Genomic DNA, 21,269 nt, shown 5'->3' with positions numbered 1-21,269 from the left:
ACAATAGAATGGGAAAGACAAGAAATCTCTTCAAGAAAATGAGAGATACCAAGGGAACATTTCATGCAAAGATGGGCTCAATAAAGGACAGAAATGGTATGGACCTAACAGAAGCAGAAGGCATTAAGAAGAGGTGGCAAGAATACACAGAAGAACTATACAAAAAAGATCTTCATGTCCCAAATAACCACAATGGTGTGCTCATCCACCTAGAGCCAGACATCCTGGAATGTGAAGTCAAGTGGGCTTTAGGAAGCATCACTACAAACAAAGGTAACGGATGTGATGGAATTCCAGTTGAGCTATTTCAAACCCTAAAAGATGATGCTGTTCAACTGCTGCACTCAATATGCCAGCAAATCTGGAAAACTCAGCAGTGGCCACAGGACTGGAAAAGGTCAGTTTTCATTCCAATCCCAAAGAAAGGCAATGCCAAAGAATGTTCAAACTACCACACAATTTCATTCATCTCACACGCTAGCAAAGTAATGCTCAAAATTCTCCAAGCCAGGCTTCAACAGTACATGCACCATGAACTTCCAGATGTTCAAGCTGGATTTAGAAAAGGCAGAAGTACCAGAAATCAAATTACCAACATCTGTTGGATCATTGAGAAAGCACGAGAGTTCCAGAAAAACATCTGCTTCATTGACTATGCCAAAGCCTTTGACTGTGTGGATCACAACAAACTGTAGAAAAATTCTGAAAGAGATGGGAATACCAGACCACCTGACCTGCCTCCTGAGAAATCTGTATGCAGGTCAAGAAGCAACAATTAGAACTGGACATGGAACAACAGACTGATTCCAAATAGGGAAAGGAGTACATCAACGCTGCATATTGTCACCCTGTTTATTCAATTCATATGCAGAGTACATCATGTGAAACGCCGGGCTGGATGAAGCACAAGCTGGAATGAACATTGCCTGGAGAAATATTAATAACCTCAGATATGGAGATGACACCACCCTTATGGCAGAAAGTGAAGAACAACTAAAGAGCCTCTTGATGAAAGTGAAAGTGGAGAGTGAAAAAGTTGGCTTGAAGCTCAACATTCAGAAAACGAAGATCATGGCATCTGGTCCCATCACTTCATGGGAAATAGATGGAGAAATAATTGAAACAGTGAGAGACTTTTTGCCGTTGGGGTGGGGGGGGTGGCGGGCAGCGGCTCCAGAATTACTGCAGGTGGTGACTGCAGCCGTGAAATTTAAAAATGCTTGCTCCTTGGAAGAAAAAACTATGACCAACCTAGGCAGCACATTAAAAAGGAGAGACATTACTTTGCCGATAAAGGTCAGTCCAGTCAAAGCTATGGTTTTTCCAGTAGCCATGTATGGATGTGAGAGTTGGACTATAAAGAAAGCTGAGCGCCCAAGAATTGGTGTTTTTGAACTGTGGTGTTGGAGAAGACGCTTGAGAGTTCCTTGGACTGCAAGGAGATCCAGTCAATCCTAAAGGAAATCAGTGCTGAATACTGACTGGAAGGACCGATACTGAAGCTGAAGCTCCAATACTTTGGCTACCTGATGTGAAGAACTGACTCATTGGAAAAGCCCCTGATGCTGGGAAAGATTGAAGATGGGAGGAAAACCGGACAGATGATGAGCTAGTTGGATGGCATCACCGACTGGATGGACAGGAGTTTGAGTAAGCTCCAGGAGTTGGTGATGGACAGGAAGGGAAGCCTGGCTTGCCGCAGTCCACAGGGTCGCAGAGTTGGACAGGACTGAGCAACTGAACTGAACTCAACTCTGAGCTTAAACCTCCAGAGCTTACGGAGACCTTCCCACTGCAGCCAATATGAGGTTACTCTCAGTCACTTCATCCTGTTTTAACTCTCTACAAAGCATATTTTTCTCGTCCTCCCTATTGTTTACACCATAGTCCCCAGGGCCTACATCACTGCCTGGTAAAGGGCAGGTACACAACAAATATTTTTTGAATTGAATGTAAAAGCACCTACTGTTTCCCAGCATTGTGCTAATCTATGAGCACTGTGCTGTCTTCCCATTTCAGCAGGATAGTTTTATTAAATGTAAAATTCCACATTGAGAATCAACTGGATGCATGTTATACCCCTTCTCCTGCCAGTAACCCACCTTCCTCTGTTTTTCTCCCCTTGCAAAATAAAAAATAATAGTGAGGAGGGACTTGGAAAACAGGGTCATCAATGTGGTCTTTTGCCACATTCGTAAGGCTTCATCGAGCTCAACGAGACAGAAACCAATTACAACAGTAATGGATATAAGCAGCAGAAGAACAACATCAGGGCCCACAAGGACGGACGGCAAAGGTAGAGCGCACACTGCAAGCACTGCATGCTGGGAGCTGTAGTCGGGCTAGGCCTGGCCCGCAGGACCCGGCCCCCGCAGCATGCTGGGAACTGTAGTCGACAGCTGGAAACGCACCGCAAGGAAGGACCGCAGTTGAGACTCCGCCTCTGCGCTTCCTCATTGCATGCTGGGAATTGTAGTATTTCTGGGAACACGCTCCTCCCGGGCAGAAAAGCACCAAGGTTGCGCCATCTTAGGTGCGAGTGCGGCGGTGGAGGCTAGAGCGCAGGCGGGCCCAGCCCCGGCCGGCCCCGCCCCCCAGGAGCCCGGCGCCCGCCCCTTGCTCGGGCCCCGCCTTCCCCCACGTGTCTGCCGCCGGGGGAGGCGCTTGAGCCGGAGCGGGCCGCCAGCGGTCCGGCCCGGTAGGCGCAGAGGGTCCTGTCGGCGGCGCCCGGGAGCGACTAGCTTCCCGATGCTTCCGCCCTGGCTCCCGCCGGCCGGGCTGTGCGCTTAGGGCCCGGCTCCGGCCCCCTGAGGCGTCCGCGTGGGTGACAACGGCTTCGGCCCCGCGGAACGGAGCGGCTGGAGCGCGAGGCGGCGGCCGCCGGGAGGAGGATGGGGGCTAACCAGTTAGTGGTGCTCAACGTGTACGACATGGTGAGTACGGCGCCGGCGCCCGACCCCGGCCCCGGCCGGCATTCTCTCGCCGGTGGGTTCGGACCCGGCCCCTCGCGTTTCCAGCCTGGCGTCGCCGCCTCCCGCTTGGTTCACCGGGGTTGGGGGAGGGGACGATTATTTTTTTTAATCCCTGCAAACGTCTACGCGCTTGTTAGCTTTTCCCGGTCTGCCCCGGGGCTTTGGCCAAGACTCGGTTCGCCTCGAACCTCCCTCGTGCCCCGACTTGGCCCGGACCCTGGGCTGGGCCCGACCTTCTGGCCGACGAGCAGTGTCCTTTCCGCGAAGCTTGGGTCGAGGGTCGGACTTCCCACTCCATCACCGGAACTCCGGGGCAACCCCGCTTCTCCCACCCCAGTTGCCGGCTCTGCCGAAGCAGCCCGTCTTCAAAAACTCCCAAGCCCCTCCAAGTCGAGAAAGTCACCGCTTGTCGACGCCAGTGCTAGAGTCTCTTTAAAGGTGAACAGGAGCCAACACATCCTAGCCTCTAAGCAACCGCATTAAAATGAATGAGGCTAACATTTATCCAGAAAATAGCCCAGCTGAATTATTTAGGGGTTCACGGCGGTACTCCTTTCCTAGATTCTGGAGACCTCTTACCAGGTGATGCAACAGGTATCTGATGTGGCCGCAGGAGAGGCAGAGAAGAACGGGTTTGTTGTGTCATCTAACTTTTGGAGTACTGCGAGCACTCAGAAATGAGTCAAAACGTTGATTTGCGTTATAATCGCCATTGGAATAACTGGTACACAGTTGCCGTTGCAGTTAGATGGATGCTTGGGTTTGTTTCCTTTCGGTTGATTAGTTTTTGCTTTATAAGAGGTCACCTCCACTTGAGATGTTTAAAATTTCGTAAGTGGATTGACAAGTGAAAAAGTCCCCAGCGTTATTTTTGTTGGCTTAAAGATGAAGAAGAGCCAGAATACGGGAGGTTAGGAGTCTTGGTTCTCACTCACCGATCTAAACTTTGTGTTCCCCTGTATTGTTTTTACGTTTCTACATTTACACTGTAACCTCTTGGGGAGGAAGGAATTCCTTTGCCTCAATCTGGAAATTAATGTGAGAAGGCCATAGAGACTGCTTGGGACCTGAGGAGGGTACTCCGCTGAGTTTGCATATAAACTTGGAGGTGAAAGGAGATAGATTAGCATACTGAGAAAAATGGAGTATGATGGGAAAAAGTTCCAGAGAGGAATAATCAGAACCAGAGATTTTAAAAGAGTGGCGTACTTTGTAAAGTCTTTGGCCTGTGTCACTGGTTAAGAAATAATTCTCTAGATGTAAACTTTCTGTGGCTAGCTGTGGAAGCCTTGATTTTTCAAGAATTTTATTGCCCTTTTACTCTTTCTACCCAGTCCCCCTTGAGTGATCTGAATTTGGTTTTTTATTTATTCATGCAGATTGTTACACACCATCCCTCAAGATATATTCTGTTCTTGAGAGCACAGTATACATTTTCTTCTAGGTTGTTAAACCCCTTTATAAATTAGGATTATGCAGTGGCCAGAGGGCCAGTTTCATTGCCTAAAAGAAATCTGTGAAAGTAGAGGAAGAGAACATTTTGCTTTTTAAAATAAAACTGGAGATACATTGCTTGGCTTATAATGGGCTTGGGTAGTCTATGAATAACAGAAATCATTGCTATGTGGTAAACGTAGGAAAAGCTAGAGATGATTCTCAAACCAGTATGTTTTGAAGGGAGGAGTGTTCTGAAAGATCTTTAAAATGTTAACTAGATAACAGAGATATTATTCTTCATATAGCTTTTGTGAAGTAGGTAGTTGCAGAGTAAATAGAGAAAAGGGTACCTGCCCAGAACAGTAAGTAAAAAAAGTAAAGTCGCTCAGTCATGTCCAACTCTTTGTGACCCCATGGATACCAGGCTCCTCCATCCATGGGATTTTCCAGGCAAGAGTACTGGAGTGGGTTGCCGTTTCCTTCTCCAGGGAACTTCCCGACCCAGGGATCAAACCCAGGTCTCCCGCATTATAGACAGACGCTTTCCATATGAGCTACCACTTGATCTTAGCCAAAAGGCCAAGTACCTGCCCAGAGAGCTACAAATAGGATCTAGAATTTCTAGACCACAGTCTGTTTCATTATTTTTTCTACTGAATAGTTCTGTGTTTATTTCTTATATATTGCTTTTTCCTGTCAACAGGAGGAGCATGTGAATGTTTATCGGAAATGGCAAATAGCTGAGTTACTAGACTTCTAATAAACAGAGTTTGTTTGTTCTCCTGAGGGCTTTTGGTCTGTAAGTAAGTGTCTTATGTCACTAACTCAGCAACCTACAGTTATTTAGTTAGGACCCTGTAAAAGTCACAGAAATGAATGAATTATGCTTTCTTCTGTAAGGAATTTAGAGTTTCATAGGGGAGGTACACCAGTGGTAACAATTCAGAACAATGCCATGGTTTTGATAAGAGCAGAACAAGATGCCAAGAAGATAGTGCTCTTGTAGGATCATGGAATGCTGAAAAGTAAAGGGGGAAAACTCTGAAGAGTGGAGGGTTTCTGCAGACAAGGAATAGTCAGCACGAACAGGCTGGCAGGAGGAGGACAGCACAGGTTGGATTTGGAAAATCCAGTGTAGCTAGAGTGTAGGAGGCATGAAAGGAGACAAAACTTCCAGTCTGGCTAGAATTTTTATTAGTTTGTGGCTGGTCTGTGAGCCAGGGGGAGCCATTTAAAGTTTTCAAGGTGAGGAGCAGTGTGGTCGGAGTTATGTTTTAGAATCGAGACCAGTGGATTGAGGTATAAATTTGTAGCTATTATACTCATTTTTTCTCAAGTCAGTTTTGGTTTCTGAAGCATCTTTGCTTGATGTCAAGGGCAAATTCCTTTTATCTTTGGTAGTACTTCCTAGTCATCATAAATGCCTTTGATGAGGATTGCTGTGGTCTGTCGGTACAGGCCTGGTATATCAGCTGTCTATCTAGTCTAGACTTTGTAAGCATGAAAATCAGCCTTTGGTTTGTGCTTACAGCCACTATTCATAGGGACCTCTTGCGGTGTATCCTTGTTCCTCTTTCTCTGTGAGACTGTTGCCTGCTCTAGTTGACTGTGTTTTTCCTGTTCAGTAGATTGGGAGCTGCCGATCATTTCTTTTCTTCCATAACTCTGTCACACGTATTTTGGGAATGAGGTTATTCACATATTGCTAATTTACTGGTATACATAGTAAAGCAAGTGATTCAAGTTAGTTTCAATTGCTGGGCCAGTCTTTTGTGCACAAGGTCTTCCTTTGTCATAGATTGAGATTTTTTGCTGCTAAATGAATTTTTAGAAACCAAAAATATGCAGTAATATAATGATGTTTGTAGATTTCATTCTAAAAACAATTTACTTCCCGATTTTTAAATAGTATCTGTACATCTTCAGAGTCATAGACACTTTCTAGGAGTCTTCAGATGAAGTTTTTGTCTGGACTCCGTTCTTTTGATCCTCCTCACCCCATTGTACTTCTCCAAGAGTGTGAGGCCATTCAGGTATGACAGGATCTGACTTCCTGAACATCTGTAAATCTAATTCCGTCTTCTTGAAAGAGTTTCAGACTCACCTGAATATACTTTTAACCTAAGTGATTCCGTAGTATCTTTAAATCAACATATCCAGGAACAAACATTTTCCCCTTTCTCCTTTCCTGGCCTCAGGGCCCTCCCCTCTTCTCTACCCAGCCCTCCCTGCTATATGCTCTGGCGGACGGGTGCACACACATTTCCTGTGTTGTAATTTTATCTAGATAACTAGCACCTTCTTCTGCTCAGTTTCCCAAGCGAACACCTTGGGAGTAAAACTTAAATTCCTTTTTATTATAAACCCTTCAAACCCTTCCTGTCTCTTAATTTGGTTAATTTTATCTGGAAGTCAGAGAGAGCTTGATGATCAGTGGCTTAAACTGGAAGGATCCTTAATCCAGAGATTAAACAGTCCCTGTATTAGTTGAGCAGCTCAGCCAAGTCAGCAAGGACCAAGATTCTTTCATCTTTTCACTCAGCTGTCCTCGGCATGTCGGCTTTTGTTCCTGCGTTGCCCCCTCGTCATTGGAACATGACTGTCCTGCGCCATACTGTCCTCATTCACTGAGCTGTGAAGACAGGTAGGTAGGACCTTTCTCCACATGCACCTCTGCTTTTAATAATAGAAGGGAAAGACGTTGCCAGACCCACCTTCCTTTCCTGAGAGATTGTCCAGAGTTGGCTCACAGTGACTGTGATGAAGCTGAGAAGGAGGGTGTGTGGCTTTTCCAGCCTTTGTGGTGAGTTGTGAGTAGGCGGGTAGCTGGGATTCCCTATGATGTCTATCACATATTTCACTTTCTGAATATTCTTTAAATTGGTTATCTTATATCCCCATTCCCACTATTGCTTCTCAAGTTCTGGCCCTCATTATCTCTGCTTCTGTAATAGACTTCTTATGAGTTTCAATCTCAAATATTACTTCATTTTAATCCATCTTTCCTTCTGCAACCAAACTAATCTTCCTGAAACATAAATGATTGGTGCCATTCCTCTGCTTAAAATTCACCTGTAAGATAAAGTCTGATAACTAAGGCCTTTATTGGTGCACCTGACTATTTAAAAAAACCTTTCCTACCAGTCCCCTGCTACACCCCTCCACCTAATATTCACTCTTTATGCTCACACAATGAAATTTTTAAGTTATCCAAATAGGCTATACTGTAACTGGTATCTTTTACACATGCTGATCCTTCTGTGTGGAGTGTCCAATTCCAACGTTGCTCAGCTATTAATACAACCCCTGTTCCTTCCAACTGTAGCTTAGCCTTTACTCATCAGACTTGCCTTAACTTCTGGGCCCTGGTTGTACTTTCTACCTGTCTCAATAACTGCATGTATTATCATTCTGCCCACCCCACTAGCCTGCAAGTTACTTGATTGTTGTTCGGTCGCCCAGTCGTGTCCGACTCTTTGCGACCCCATGAACTGTAGCATGCCAGGCCTCTCTGTCCCTCACCATATCTTGAAGTTTGCCCAAGTTCAAGTCCATTGCATCAGTGATGCCATCCAGCTATCTCATCCTCTGACGCCCTCTTCTCCTGCCCTCAAGCTTTCCCAGCACCATAGACTTTTCCAGTGTGTCAGCTTTTTGCATCAGATGACCAAAATAATGGAGTTTCAGCTTCAGCATGAGTCCTTCCAGTGAGTATTCAGGCTTGGTTTCCCTTAAGATTGACTGGTTTGATCTCCTTGCGTCCAGGGGACTCTCAGGCGTGTTCTCCAGCACCACAGTTCAAAGGCATCAATTCTTCAGCCCTCAGCCTTCTTTACGGTCCAGTCTTACAACCTTACCTGACCACTGGGAAGGCCATTGCCTTGACATACTGACCTTTGTCGACAGAGTAATATCCCTGCTTTTTAACACACTGTCTAGCTTTGTCGTAGCTTTCCTGCCAGGAAGAAAATGTCTTCTGATTTCAGGGTTGCAGTCACCATCCACAGTGATTTTAGAGCCCAACAAGAGGAAATCTGTGACTACTTCCACCTTTTCCCCTTCTATTTGCCATGCAATAATGGGGCCGGATGCCATGATCTTAGTTTTCTTAATATTTAGTTTTAAGCCAGCTCTTTCACTCTCCTCCTTCATCCTCATCAAGAGGCTCTTTAATTCTCTTCGCTCTCTGCCTTTCGGGTGGTATCCTCTTCATATCGAGGTTGTTGATGTTTCTCCCGCCTGTTATGATTCCAGCTTATAACTCATCTAGCCTGGCATTTCTCAGCGTATAGATTAAACAAACACGGTCTCTACCGTTTATGTCCTTTATTGTGCCCATCTTCGGGCACAGTGTTCCCTTGATATTTCCAGTTTTCCTGAAGGGCTCTCTAGTCTTTCCCCTTCTGTTGTTTTCTTCTAGTTCTGTGCATTGTTCATGGAAGAAGGCCTTCTTGTCTCTGTGCTGCTCTTAGGAAATCTGCGTTTAGTTGGGTGCACCTTTCCCTTTCTCCCTTGCTTTTCGCTTCTCTTATTTCTTTGGCTGTAAAGCCTTCTCAGATGACCACTGTGCCTTCTTGCTTTTCTTTTTCTTTAGGATGGTTTGGTTTGCTGCCTCCTGTACGGTATTACGGACCTCCATCCAGAGTTCTTCAGGCACTCTGTCTACAAGATCTAATCCCTTGACTCTATTCATTAACCGTCACTGCATATTCATAGACGATGTGATCTAAGTCATACCTGGCTGACCTAGTGGTTTTCCCTGCTTTCTTTAGGCCTGAATTTTGCTATGAGAAGCTGATGACTGATGATCTGAGTCACAGTCAGCTCCAGGTCTTGTTTTTGCTGACTGTATACAGCTTCTCCATCTTTGTCTACAAAGAATATAATCAAATTGATTTCAGTATTGGCCATTTGGTGATGTCCATATGTAAAGTCGTCTCTTCTGTTGTTGAAAAAGGGTATTTTCTATGACCAGTACATTTTCTTGGCAAAATTCAGTTAGCCTTTGCTAAGTCGCTTCAGTCGTGTCCGACTCTGTGCGACCCCATAGATGGCAGCCCACCAGGCTCTCCCGTCCCTGGGATTCTCCAGGCAAGACCACTGGAGTGGGTTGCCATTTCCTTCTCCAATGCATGAAAGTGAAAAGTGAAGTTGCTCAGTCATGTCCAACTCTCAGCGACCCCATGGACTGCAGCCCACCAGGCTCCTCCGTCCATGGGACCTTCCAGGCAAGAGTACTGGAGTGGGGTGCCATCGCCTTCTCCACTGCTTCATTTTGTTCCCCAAGGCCAAACTCGCCTGTTATTTCAGATATCTTTTGACTTCCCACTTTTGCATTCCAATCCCCATTGAATAGAACATCTTTTTTGGTGATAGTTTTAGGAGGTCTTCTGAGTCTTCACAGAACTGATTGGCTTCTTCGGCATCAGAGGCAGGGGCATAGACTTGGATTGCTGTAATGTTGAATGGCTTATCTTGAAAACGAACCAAGATCATTCTGTCGTTTTTGAGGTGGCACCCAAGCACTGCATTTCGGACCCTCTTGTTGATTATAAGGGCTATTCCATTTCTTCTATGGGGTTCTTGCCCCCAGTAGTAGATACAATGATCATCTGAATTAAATTCGCCCATTCCCATCCATTTTAGTTCACTGATGTGAACTAAAGATGTCGATGTTTTTTCTTACCATCTCCGCTTGACCACGTCCAATTTATCTTGATTCATGGACCTAACATTCCAGGTTCCTATGCAATACCATTCTTTGCACCATAGGATTTTATTTTCATCACCAGACACATCCATAACTGAGTGTCGTTTCCACTTTGGCCCAGCCGCTTCCTTCTCTCTGGGCTGTTAGTAGCCCAGTGGCATATTGGACGCCTTCAGACCTGGGGGACTCATGCTTCGGTGTCATATCTTTCTGTCCTTTTACACAGTTCATGAGGTTCTAATGGAGTGGTTTGCCATTCCCTCCTCCAGTGGATTGCGTTTTGTCTGAATTCTCCATTAGGGCCCGTCCACCTTGGGTGGCCCTGCTCGGCATGGCCCATAGCTTCATCGAGTAATGCAGGTCCGTTTGCCACAGCAAGGCAGTGATCCGTGAAGGGGAAATTACTTGGTAGCATTGTACTGTCACCAGTGTTTAGAACAGGGCCTGTCACTAGAAGCTGTTCTGTAAGTAATATTTACTAAATGAATGGGATTTTAACTAGGCAGTTTTATTAGGAATGGTGCCAGTACTTAAATGGTATGAAAAAGTCCTCTGATCCCTCTTCTCCTGTGTCAAATGCCTGTTTCTGGGGTTTTTTTTCCCTGTACTTTTACTTAGTTTATTGTAGGATTTTAGCTTTATTGTTGGAATTGGGTGACCAAGAAGGGGGAATAGGATAGGAAAAAATATCAATTATTGTTCTATGGCATAGCTTTTTTCAGGGGGAGGGGGGTTGTTTTAAACACTGTGGAACTACACTGAAGAAATGTTCTTAACTGGTTTATTCTTTGAACTTGGGTGTTAGTCACTCCTTGAAAGATAATCCCTCCAAAAATATTGTCAGTATCTGATTAATAGGAACTAATTCCTGATTAATAGGAACTGGTTAATAGAAACTAGTCTTAATTTTCTTGTACCAAGTATGCTTCTTGGACCAGTGACTTTCCTACCACTTGTTCTAAAAACAGTGACCCACAGATCTAGCTTTAAAAAAAAAAAAAAGGACAGTCATAAGTCTGCCCTCTTATGTTATCCCTGACAGTATCTGCTTTTTTTTTTTTCTTCCTTTTTTTGGTGGGGGGGCGGGGGGCGGGGGGTTGTTTAGAATGTAAAAGAATCCAGTGCCTCTATATGTTTGTTTTATATCCCCACAATAACAAATTGCCCCAAACTTAGTGGTTTATGACCGTGCAGATTTATTCTCTCACACTTGCTTAGGTCAGATGTTCAGGTAGACTAGGCCGGTTCCTCTCTTCTGGGTCTCACAAGGTTTGAAAGCAGGTTGTCAGTTGGCCTAGGCTGCAAGGACAAATCTGCTGCCAAGCCTGTTAGAGTGTTAGGAAAATTCAGTTGCCAGCAGTTGTAGGGCTGAGGTCCCATTCCTTCCTGTTGTGTCAGCCAGGCCCCTCTCAGATGCTTAAAGCCTCACCTGCATCCTTCATCTTCAAACTGGCAATAACGCATTGAGTCCTTGTCACACTTTAGATAGCTCTGGGCTCCCCTTCTGCCACATCGACTCCACATCCATCCAGAGGAAGTTCTCTGCTTCTGTGGGGTTTTATAAATAGATGAGACCCACGAGGGTATTCCAGGGGAATATCTATCTTAAGGGCTTCCCTGTTGGGTCAGATGATGAAGAATCTGCCTGCAATGCCGGAGACCCAGCTAGATGAGACCCACGAGGGTGTTCCAGGGGAATATCTATCTTGAAGTCTATAACTTTACTTCTGAAAGTCCCTTTGCCATGTGGTATAGCATATTCACAGCTTCTGTAGGCCAGGATCTAGACATCTTAAGAAGTCATTCTGCCTACCATACCATCTGAGAAAGATATTTTGTAAACCCCAAAATGTTCAGGGTTCCCTTTTAGCAGTCCTTTGACTTGCCATGGAATAAATGCTAACCTAGTAACTTAAAATGGAAAATCTGATGGTCAGTCATCCCCCAGTATCCTTGGGGGAATTGGTTCCAGGCCCCACCCCAGATACCAAAATCTGCAGATGCTCAGATCCCATAGTTGTCCCTCCCTGTGCACAGATGCAGAAACTGGATTCAAAGGCTGACTATATTTATTGGGAAAAATAAAGTCTACATTTCAGGTGTTCCCATGTTGTTAAAGAGTCAAACATATTCAAAAAGTAAAGTATGGAAGCTTTTTATGATTGACAAGTACTCAGATATTAAGGGTCCAAGCGTGTTAATGACTGCAGACCCTTCAAACTACAGTGGTGCAGTGTATATCAATCCCAAGGTCCCGTGATGAGGGATAAAGTTAACAAAATAGAATTTAGTGAAACTTATAAATTACTTTTAAATACCAGGGAGAGCCTACTATTTTAGGTGTATTCTTTTGTTAAACAGATTTTTCTTAAGTTATACTTTGCATTTGTTGACTGTCAAGATTTTCTATAAGATATTTAAATTCCAAAGCACTATTATTCATATATCACCCAGTTGGTTATTAGAATATAAAGAGAAGACTGCCAAAATAATATTATTATTAGTGTTCAGTCACTAAGTGATTTGACTGCCACCCCATGGACTGCAGCACACCAGGCTTCGCTGTCCTTCACTGTCTCCCAGAGTTTGCTCAAATTCATGTACGTTGGATTGAGGATGCTATCTAACCATCTCATCCTCTGCCTCCTTCTTCTCCTTTTGCCTTCAGTCTTTCCCAGCATCACCATCTTTTCCACTGAGTCTGCTCTTCGCATCAGGTGGCCAAAGTATTGGAGCTTCAACTTCAGCGTCAGCCCAATGAATATTGAGTATTAAACTATGAGAAAGGCAGAGCAATAATAAAGGGAAACCAGATATGTGTAAAACAGTTTCATTTCTATTTATCTGGAATGTATTTTAGTATTTGACTGTGATAGTCCCTTACCCATGAAATGAAAACTAAAAAATTAACTAATTGACCCCACATTATTTGAAATAAAAGTCTCTCCTCGCCAAATTGTGATGTCATCCTTATCATAATATTGAATTCTTGCCCATACAGAATTGATTAGTCTCATTACTACACTATTTTAATTATAATTTTACAATATATTTAGTATATGGCTGGGCCAGTTTCCGTTTATTATCATTCCAAAGTTTTTGTGACTACTAATTTTCTTTTTTAGGACTACTTTGTAAGGCTCTGAAAAAATTCCATACTTTTTTTGTCTCTCTCTTTTTAATTTTATTGAAGTATACATGAAATTTATTGTCTTGATCATTTTTAGCTCTGTAGTTCAATGTACATTCACACTGTTGTGCAGCCAGTCTCCAGAGCTTTTTGTCATCTTTCAAAAGTGAAATTATACCCATTAAACAGCCATTTCCCACTTCCCCTTCCCCTCAGTCCCTGGTTATCACCGTTCTACTTTCTTTGTCTGAATAGATGCCTCATACAAGTAGAATCATGCACTGTTTATCTTTTTGTAACTGACCTGTTTCTGTCTGCGTAGTGTTCTCGGGGTTCATCCCTACTGTAGCACGTGTCAGTTTTTTTTCTTCTTGAGGCTGAATAATAGTCCACATTTTGTTTATGCGTTTATCTGTTGATTGACGTTGTTTGCTTTCACTTTTTAGCTATTGTAAATAATGCTGCTGTGACCATGGGTATACAAATATCAGTTCCAGGTCTCTGCTTTCAGTTCCTTTAGCTATATACCCCGTAGCCCATAAAATTTTTTAAAGTTTCATGACATTTCAGCCTCATGTCATCCCTAGAAAGGTTTCCACTAGCCTAAGATTACAGAAAGAGTTTATACTTTTATTCCCAAGTGAAAAGCCAGTGCTAATTAATGAATGATCCGTGAGTCCCCACATTCATCAGAGGTACATGGTACATTTATCCTGTCTTAAATTATCATTCTATATAAGTCTATTTCTTGACCTTCTATTCATTTATTTAGTTACCTCTTCCTGCACCATTACAGGTGTTTAACTGTAGTATTCTACTGTGTTTTGATGACTGGTGATGAGTTTCTCATATTCTCCTTCAGACGTCTCTTTTTTCCTCCACATACCTATTTTTCAAACAGAATTTAAAGTCAGTTTATCAAAAAATTCATTGAAAATTGAAGTATAATGACACTAAATTTGTGTATAATTTTTGGGGAGAATAGATTACAGTAGAGTCTTTTCCCATAATAGTAAGAGCTAACAGTTTTGTGTATTTTCTGTGTGCCAACCATTGTAATAAGCCATTCTCTTGTATCCCTTTTGGTGAAACTGACTTAGTTGAAGAGCCTGCTCAGACTCATGCCTTAAGTGGTAGAGCAGGTTTTTTTTAATTAATTTATTTTAATTTGAGGCTAATTACAGTAGTGTGGTGGGTTTTGCCATGCATTGACATGAATCAGCCATGGGTGTACATGTGTCCCCCCATCCTGAACCCCCGTCCCATCCCTCAGGCTTGTCCCAGTGCACCGGCTTTGAGTGCCCTGTTTCATGCATTGAACTTGGACTGGTCATCTGTTTCATATATGGTAATATACATGTTTCAGTGCTGTTCTCTCAAATTGTCCCACCCTCACCTTCTCCCACAGAGTCCAAAAGTCTGTTCTTTATATACGTGTCTCTTTTGCTGTCTTGCATATAGGGTCATTGTTATATAGGCCGTCTTTCTAAATTCCATATATAAGTGTTAATATACTGTATTGGTGTTTTTCTTTCTGACTGACTTCACTCTGTATAATAGGCTCCAGTTTCATCCACCTCATTAGAACTGACTCAAATGTGTACTTTTTAATAGCTGAGTAATATTCCACTGTGTATATATACCACAACTTTCTTACCCATTTGTCCACCAGTGGACATCTAGGTTGCTTCCATGTCGTAGCTATTGTAAACAGTGCTGCGATGAACGCTGGGGTACATGTGGGTAGAGCAGTTTTGAACCAAGAGCTCTAACACTTAAATCTGTGCCATTAACCACCATATAGCACCCTTCATCCATGAAAAGTGCTGTATTTCTCTTTTTATTTGTCCTAATCTTACACACATCAATAAACTTAGTTTCATTGTGTTCTTCAGAACCCGTGAATGGGTAGTGATTTTTAAACATCCCCTACAGCCTCATCCTTTTCTGTAAATGATTTTGTAAATGGTTGGTTTTATGTGTCAACTGGATATAGAGAGCCCAGTTTTCAGGCAAGCAACAGTCTAGGTGTTGCTGTGAAAATATTTTCTAGATTTGGTAAACATTTAAATCCGTAGACTTTGAGTAAAACAGATTATCTTCCATACTGTGGGTGGGCCTCATCCCATCAGTTGAAGACCTTAAGAAAAAAGACCAAGATCCTTTAAAGAAGAAGGAATTCTGCATCAGACGCTGTAACATCCCTTCTCCCCAGCCTCTCTAGCCTGCTGTCCTGTCCTGCAAGCTTCACACTTGCCGTCCCCCACAATTACATGAGTCAGTTTAATAGCCACTTCCTTACTCCCACCGCCCCATCCAAGTTAGGTTCTGTAGTCTACCATTTTAATCATTCCCTCTGTCATACTTGTCTAGCAGCTGCAGTTAAATTGAACTCTGCATCTACTCAACACCTCAGCAGCCAGATGCAGCTAGAGAAAAATATACAGCCATACAGACTAATCTCACTTTAAAATCATGACCGCAAACCCCAGGAGGACCCTAAATGCCATTTGGCAACATTTCCTTATTTCTCTGGTCAACTGACTTACCCACTCTCCAAGACGATTGCAGTATTTCATGCTCTCCTTCCACTTTCTTTACTCTCAGCTGATGACTTCACTGCTTATTTCATTTAAATTAAAAAAAATAATTGAAGAGAATGTTCTCATCCTTCCACTACCACTGTTCATCTCCCTCCTATTATGTGGATTGGGATTGAACTGCCCATGTCCCTGTCTCAGGTCAAACCTTCCACTCTGTGCTGAAACCCTTACTCTTCTATGCAAGGACTTTGCTGTCAGAATTGTCTTCATCTGTTCTCTCCAGTTTTTGGTGTTTTTTTTTTTTACCCTACTTTCATTCCAGTCAGCATACAAATATGCTGTAATATTTTCCAGCTCTTAGCCATTTGAATCAAGGAGAACTAGTGGGATACTTCAGTATTAGCTCTGTTAACTGTCCACCATATTGTACCGTGATGTTCCCATCATGCTCTCAGCCTGGGGGTTTATGTCATTTTAAATCAGCTTCCAAAGTAATTTATTACTTTTAAGAGGCTAACAAATAGCGAAGCAAGCAAGAGCTGTGATGTTTCAGTTCACATCCATTCTGACCTGCTCTTTTGTCTGTGGTTATCAAAACAATAATGCAGTAGGACTTCCCTGGCAGTCCAGTGGTTGGTAGCTCTCGCTTCCATTGCAGGGGGCATGGGTTCAGTTCCTGGTCTGGGACCTAAGATCCTACATGCTGCGTGACATGGTCAACCAAAAAAAAGCAGCTTTTTGCATTTCCTAAGTTATTCTGTCTGCAGTGAACTTGAGGGTAGAGACAGTGTGTTATTCTTCTTTTTATTCCCAGAGCTTGGTACATAGTAATTACAGTACTTTAGAAAGGTTTCTTGGACTTAACCTGAGGTTCCCCTAGGACTTGTCATTCTGAAACAGTTTCTTCCTCCACTGTGTCATCTTGTTCGTGGCGGCTGCTTGCAGGATGGAAAAGCGTTCTGCATTGCTCAGGTGTCTGACAGGTCTCCCTGGCCAGTCGGGTGGCAAGTGAGAGTCACAGAACATCCACACTGGTTCAGAACAAGAATATCAATATGAGAAAGAAGGCTGAGGCGGCCTGCCTTCTCCTTGGTCATGCCTACAATCTGTTACTGAAAGTAGTGAAATGTGTTAATAGTTCTTTGTCTTTGTGGTTTAGCCTTGGCATTAGATTGCATGGATTTGTATTTTACCTCCTGCTTTTCAGCTGTGTGACTTTGGGAAAATTACTTAACTTCTCTGTGCTAGTGTTTCTTTCTAAAATGGGAATAGGATTTCCCTGGCCATTCAGTGGTTAAGATTCCATGATTCCAATGCAGGGGATGCAGGTTCCGTCCCTTGTAAAGGCACTAAGATTCCACATACCAAATGGTCAAAAAATAAATAAAATGGGAGTAGTAGTGTACTTGGCTCATAGGGTTTTTATAAGGATCATATGAGTCAATTTATATAAGATGCGTAGAATGATACCTGGCACATGAGCAGCATTAGAAAGTGTTAGCTATTGTTATTGCTTGTGTTGTTATTTGCAGGATTGTAAAAGCTTAAGTGAGCTTCGTTCGTATACTTTCAGTAGTTGCAAGACCTAACAGCTTGATTTTGGGGATTTCTTCACTTTATCTGAAGGAGAGTTAGTACACAGAGCAAAGCACTACCCCAATTGAGGCATTAAAAGCAGGTTGTGGTAGATGCAGAGAACAAACTAGTGGTTACCAGTTAGGAAGGGGTCGAGCAATAGAGAGGTAGGGGAGTGGGTACGAACTGTTGGGTGTAAGACAGGCTCAAGGATATAATCATATAACATGGAGAATATAGTCAATATTCTACAACTGTAAATGGAAAACCAACTTGTAAAATCGTATAAAAATTAACAATTTAGATTTTATTCAAGTGGGCTGTTGTACATTTGACACTATCTCCAAGATCTCTGTCATCCTAAATATGTAAAATTGGGGTTAATTGTGTACCCTTTTTTATCCCCTTAGGTGTTAGAGTTGACAGCTAGTCTTCAGCCTTTCTGCCGCATGAACTTAATGGAAGTAATTTATAAGTCTTGAAGTATTTATGGAAACTAAGACAGTTTAGCTTGAGATTGGTTTGTATACCATAGCGTGATTGTACTTTCTAACTCACTGTCCAGCAGTGAGTTAAATGAGCCACCAGATAAGGTCAACGTGTTCATTGTCTCCAGCAGGCCTCAGGGTCATCTGTTGTGTGTGTTGTAATCTGCTGAACAGTATTAAAAGCGTTGTCTGGTTGCAAGAATGATCTAAGTGTAATACAATACACTAAGCAACATGGAGGGTACAGATTTAAGTAAGACTTGGTCTCAGATCTCATGCAGTTTTAGAACCCAATCCAGGAGGATAGTCAAATACAAATAGGCTCCTTAGAAGGAGTTTCAATGTTTTACCAAAATATTTCACACAACTAAATTAAGTTCTTTCTAGGAGAGATTTGGCAAGAACTTGGTTTTCCGGTATAGTTGTGGTTCAGGACCAAGAACTGGTAGTACCCTCTCCCATCTACTAGTAGAGTCAAACTATGGATCATATAAAATAGGTTTAGTCTTGAAAATATTCATGGCGCATTTGGTTCACTGTTGATTTGACTTTTAAAAATCTATTCTCCTTTAAATAACCTACTTCAGAGTCATCTTGTATCTAGCTGGTTGTGGGTTTTAGAAATTGGATCTTTTGGTAAACATAGTAATTTGTCTTTGAGAATTAGTTTGTCTAATCAATAAAGAGGAGGAAACTTCAGCCCTGTACAAAATACATGTCACCGCATTTTCTTTGCTTTTTAGATTATCATGTCAATATATATATATATATAAATATAATCATGCCAGTATATCATGTTAGGCATATTCACACTCATGAGATCAGGACAGTACTTAGGAGCTTTTAAGACTCAGTACAGTCCCTAAGAAGGCCAGTCTTAGGCTAACTTTGAAGATGCAGTCTAAATAGTTATATTGAAGCAAATGTAAACTGAGATTGTCCCAGCAAACAAGGAAGTTTGGCCATAGCTTTTGTGCATATGTTTATTTTGGCTATACTGTCAGTCTTAGGCTAACTTTAAATTTTGTCATCAGAACTGAGACTTGAGAGTAAAACCCTAGTAACTAAAAGACTACTGACAAATCTTTCATAATCAGGAGATATTACATACTCCAAAAGATTAAGGCTTAATATTGTAATTACTGTTATCAACAATTTGTAAATAATTTTGAAATGAAAATGTTTTTGATATGTAGATAATTTTCTTTTCCCTAAGACAGAGAAAGTCAGCCATGTGCTTATCAGATAATATTTTCTGGTAGTGAAGAGATTGGACATTTTCTTAGAAATAGTAATAAAATAGCATCTATACTATATAATTCTTATAAAGCAAATTAACAGACATAGATGGGTATTCATTATTTCATCTAAAAAAATACTGGAAAATCTCAGTTCATTTGGTGCAATTTTATTGTCTCTGGTTTATAACCAGCCTGTTGTTAAAGCACCATAGAAAGCATTTAATATGATTTACTGTTAAGTAGCATTTGTGGTAAGATTATCTTGGAATATATCCATTGGTACCAAAAAGACTTCATAAGGTAGCTTAACAGTGTGAACATCAAGGACAGTTTTATATGAGAAGGCACTATAATAATTACCCCACAGTCTCTACTTGTCACAGTTTATTTTGGATTTTTAACTCAGTAATTGAAATATCTTGTCCTAGACACCTTTTGGGGGGAATAAAGTAAATTACCTTTAATGCCATGAACACTGATTCTAGTTTTTAGGGGAAACAGTCATACTTTATACTTATATCACTTAATATGCCTTGTAAGGAAATCAGACCCAGACTCTAAGTGATTATATTAAATGTTTTAAGTTCCAGACTAGGGAGATAGCATTTATCATAGTTGTTGCTTTCAAGCAGGAAGCATAACATTTTTATTAAGTTGATAAAATAAATCACTGACTAAAATGAAGTTTAATGAAAGTTCTCTATCAGAAGAACTTAACATTTAAACGTATGACTGTAATCTAGTACAGTCAGTTCAGTTGTGTAAACAATGCTTTAGAAATAATAAATGGAAATATTTAGGCCAGTTTTTTGCATTGAAGCAAGATTGAGTTCAAAAGTAGCTGCAGTTATTTATGTATTTATTGCTTTCCCATATATTTCAAGATGATGATTTTTCTGTGAATTGTTTCCTCTTTTTATGTTAGTACTCTGGAATATTCTGATAAGCCTTCTAACCCTCAGTGACACTGCAGGTATCAGCGGGGGTTAGACATGTTCTAGCGGTCCTTCCTTGGCCCTCTTCTCTTCATTGACTTGCCATCTCTGTGGATTTAAGACGTTCAAGGCTGTAAGGTCCTAACACCAAAGTGAGATTAGTTCTTCAGTCCTCTGCTCATGTCCTTCTTGAATATATAAGAACCCCATAAAACCACTGCCTTACAGAGACCTTTAACTTAGATCTGTACTTCTCAAGAAGATAAATAATTGCTTATAGGTATCATAAAGCAGAGTCGAATTAACTCTGCCATTGTTTTCCATTCAGTTTAGTGAGTCACTGCTCTTGGTAATGTGACATAACTCCCAAATCTTGAAAGTTCTGAGAATTAACAGATAGCCAGAACCAGTCTGCTATTTACATGTGCATCCAGCCCTTTATCAGTGGGTAGAGCAGAGTATGAGGGAAGAATCCTACCAACATGTGTTTGCTGCCACTAACACTTGATATCTGTTGTAGGTCAAGCACTCTTCTAAGTACTTTATACAGACTCATGTATTTAATTCTCATAGTAGTCCTCTGTGGAAGACTCCATTTATTATCCCCATTTTGTAAATAAGGACAAAGAGGATAGGTATCTTTCCCCAGATCACACAAGTAGTAAGATAGTGAAGTGAGAATTTGAACCAAGGGTGTGAATTGGAATCAGTGTCTCTTTTTGAGACATTGGGAACCTTTAAAAGTTACCAGATGTCAGAGTCAGGGAGGGATAGATTGGGAGTTTGGGATTGACATATACACTCTATTTAAAATAGCTAGCCAACACAGACCTACTGTATACCATAGGGAACTCAATATTGTATAAAATAACCTAAATGGGAAAATAATTTGAAAAAGAATAGATACGTGGGTATAACTGAATCACTTTGCAGTATACCTGTAACTAACCCATCATTGTTAATCAACAATACTCCAATATAAAATAAAACTTAAATTGAAAAAAAGTTACCAAATATCTGTGAAGAAACCAAGGCAAAGAACCCCCATCTCCTGACACTCAGCCCAGTGTCTTTCCACTATAGTTCAAATGCTCCAGCATTGTTCGTTGTGATGCTTGGATCAGCCTTTTTCTATCCAAGCAGTAAACTCAAGTAAATTCTAAGATGATAGAAACAATGTTCTTGTGATCCAGACTGGAACACAGAGATGTTGTGAGCTTTCCTGTTGGATCCTAAGG

At 41.8% G+C, this 21,269-nt stretch overlaps 1 protein-coding gene across 2 annotated transcripts in view; it reads left to right on the top strand.

Annotated features, from left to right (window-relative positions):
• Positions 1-2,668: 2,668 nt before the first annotated feature.
• The window catches only part of DESI2 (desumoylating isopeptidase 2), a 41,989-nt gene continuing 23,388 nt past the window's right edge, over positions 2,669-21,269 (top strand). For both annotated transcript variants that reach the window (XM_052653599.1, XM_052653598.1), the window contains exon 1: positions 2,669-2,933. In XM_052653599.1, coding sequence (XP_052509559.1) covers positions 2,892-2,933 — 42 coding nt within the window. In that variant the 5' untranslated portion in view covers positions 2,669-2,891. The remainder of the gene's footprint in view (positions 2,934-21,269) is intronic.

The sequence above is a fragment of the Budorcas taxicolor genome, chromosome 16, assembly GCF_023091745.1.
Source record: "Budorcas taxicolor isolate Tak-1 chromosome 16, Takin1.1, whole genome shotgun sequence".
Classification (NCBI taxonomy): Eukaryota; Metazoa; Chordata; class Mammalia; order Artiodactyla; family Bovidae; genus Budorcas; species Budorcas taxicolor.
The sequence above is the reverse complement of the archived record's forward strand: the minus strand, read 5'-3'. Positions and strand labels throughout refer to the sequence as shown.